Source organism: Merops nubicus, unplaced genomic scaffold (assembly GCF_000691845.1).
Source record: "Merops nubicus isolate BGI_N331 unplaced genomic scaffold, ASM69184v1 scaffold12462, whole genome shotgun sequence".
In the NCBI taxonomy this organism is placed as follows: Eukaryota; Metazoa; Chordata; class Aves; order Coraciiformes; family Meropidae; genus Merops; species Merops nubicus.
Genome location: NW_008595668.1, coordinates 10317 through 12631, shown reverse-complemented (window position 1 = coordinate 12631; position 2315 = coordinate 10317). Strand labels below are relative to the sequence as shown.

Below are 2315 nucleotides of genomic sequence, written 5' to 3'. Positions count from 1 at the left end.
AGAAGGATCTGCGCAAGCGCAAGGGACAGATAAACTAATAAACATATTACCATACGAAGCGGGGGTAGGCGGGGTTAGGTAATGAATACGTATAGGTGTCAATTGTATATGTATTGTTTCATTGTATAAATATGAGATCGTTTACTACTGTGGGTGCACGCCGCTGGTGGAGTTGGGAACTCCCTGGCTGCACAGCGCTGTTTTGCTTATTGCCGCTTGCTTAATAAATTTTGTAAAATTGGCATTATCATCTCTGTTCTTTAAAATGGGAAAACTTATAACAGTGACAAGCATGGAAAATAACACGAAGGGGAAAAGGGAAAGAAAAAAAAAAAAAAAGAAAAGAGAGCTGCTTTCTCTATTAGATGGCTAGCTGAAAGAGCAGGAGGAAGGGTAGGAAGAACTGTCTCTCCCCCTTCCCTCTCTTCTGGAAGCACTTCTGGCCCTTCAGTCTCTGAGAGACAGGAGCTGTGTGTTTCTCCCAGCAGCGGCAGCTGAAGAGAACGAGAGCCACGAACTGCTGTTGCACTGGCTCATATAGTCCTCCACATCTCGCTTTTTTTTGCCGTTTTTTTTTTCCGTTGGTCTTCCTGACCAAGCCGTTTTTTCCGTTGGTCAGTGGGGCTGATCTGCGCCTTGGTTCCGGTGCCCTCCCGCGTGCCGGGAGGATGGGGGCAGGCAGGAACAGGGTCTGTCTCAGCTCCGGGACTAGGGGCCATGCGTGGCGCGAGATAGCCCCGGGGCCTTGTGTGACGGCGGCTGGTGATGGGCCGGCCCGTCCTGGCTCCAGCCCGATCCCAGCTTCCCCCCGCCCCCCAGCTGCTGTTTTAAGGGAAACTGAATTTTACCAAACAAGCAAGCGGGGATTTCCCATATTCTCTTTCCCCCAAAACCCCCTTGACCATTCCCCCTCGATCCCAGCCCCCCCTCCCCAAACCAGTACACACAGTCACCTAAACAGCAAAGCAAATTAAATTGATTGATTTTATATCTAGTAGCAATTTTAGAAATTGTGTGGGTTTTTTTTTAGATTGCTAGAATTTCTAGTTTTGACTAAATTACACCAATAAATCCATTACCTGCAAATTCAAATGGCTGATAACCTTCTCATTGCTTTTACTTCTCGATTCCATCAAGGTAACCTCGTGAAAGCGTCCACCATCCAATGCTAGCACCAGGCGCTCTATTTCTTTGTCTCTTAGCTCAACCTTTGAGGGACAGAAAAAGTTCTTTGGCATCTTCTGCACCATTTAATAGAACCTTCGTTCAAATAAACACCTATAGAACATTCAAGAAACATATATATATACACACCTAATAATGCAAATTTTATCTTTAATATCCAACATCTTTTAATTCTGGATTTTTCTGAAAAAAGTTATTTATGTGAAAGAAAAATAAATTAATCAAATAGAATTTGTGGAAAAAAAAAACACCAAAAACAATTCCTACTAGATTAGTTTCTTGAAGAGAAACCAACAATTTTCATTTAAAGTGAAGTTAATGAATGTTGCAATTTAGGCACACGAGACTAGGAATTAGCTGATTTAGCTAATTTGATGACTATTTCAGCCACTGAAAAACCAGGAGTACTGGAAGAGATAAACCAAAATGTGAACCAAAGAGCATGGTGTCTACTAATCCCCAGATACTGAAAGACAGAACATACGAGCATCTGATGTAATTCCCTCACTTCAGAGAACATATTTATCTTATTATTAAAAGACTCTAATTAAAATATTGTAAATTCTGTAGTTCATAAATGAACTTAAAAATTAAAAAGAAAAATAGAGACCTGGTCCAAACAGTGAAAAGAAAGATCCTATGATATCTGTAGATTTAATTCCTATTTTGGACCACTTAATGCTTCTGTACTAAAAACCCCTACCCATACACAAATTCTACTTATCATCATCTAGTTTAGCTTATATGATGTAATTTTAATACATAAAATATGTCAGCAAAAGCAGCAGTCCAATATTTTTTTATTGCTGCTCTCTCAGAGGACAGATGAAAAATAGCTCAACATAGGCAAGTTAGGTGTACTGGTTTGGGGGGGGGAGGGGCTAGGATCATAGAGGGATGGTCAAAGGGGGCTTGGGGGTATTCTTTGGGCTTTTGGGGGAAAAAGAATGTAAGAAATCCCTATTTACTTGTTTTTTAAAATTCAGTTTCCCTTAAAACAAAGGCTGGGGGGCAGGGGGAAGCTGAGGTCAGGCTGGAGCCGGTGAAGGCCAGGCCGATCACGTGCCGCCGGCACACAAGGCCCCGGGGCTGGTCTCGTGCTGCGCCTGGCCCCTCGGTCCCAGGGCGGG

The 2315-nt window shown here is 42.8% G+C and overlaps 1 protein-coding gene across 1 annotated transcript in view; it reads right to left on the bottom strand.

Annotated features, from left to right (window-relative positions):
• Positions 1-1058: 1058 nt before the first annotated feature.
• LOC103768973 (centrosomal protein of 135 kDa-like) overlaps positions 1059-2315 on the bottom strand; it is a 7730-nt gene continuing 6473 nt past the window's right edge. The window contains exon 6 of the mRNA XM_008936139.1: positions 1059-1208. Coding sequence (XP_008934387.1) covers positions 1059-1208 — 150 coding nt within the window. The remainder of the gene's footprint in view (positions 1209-2315) is intronic.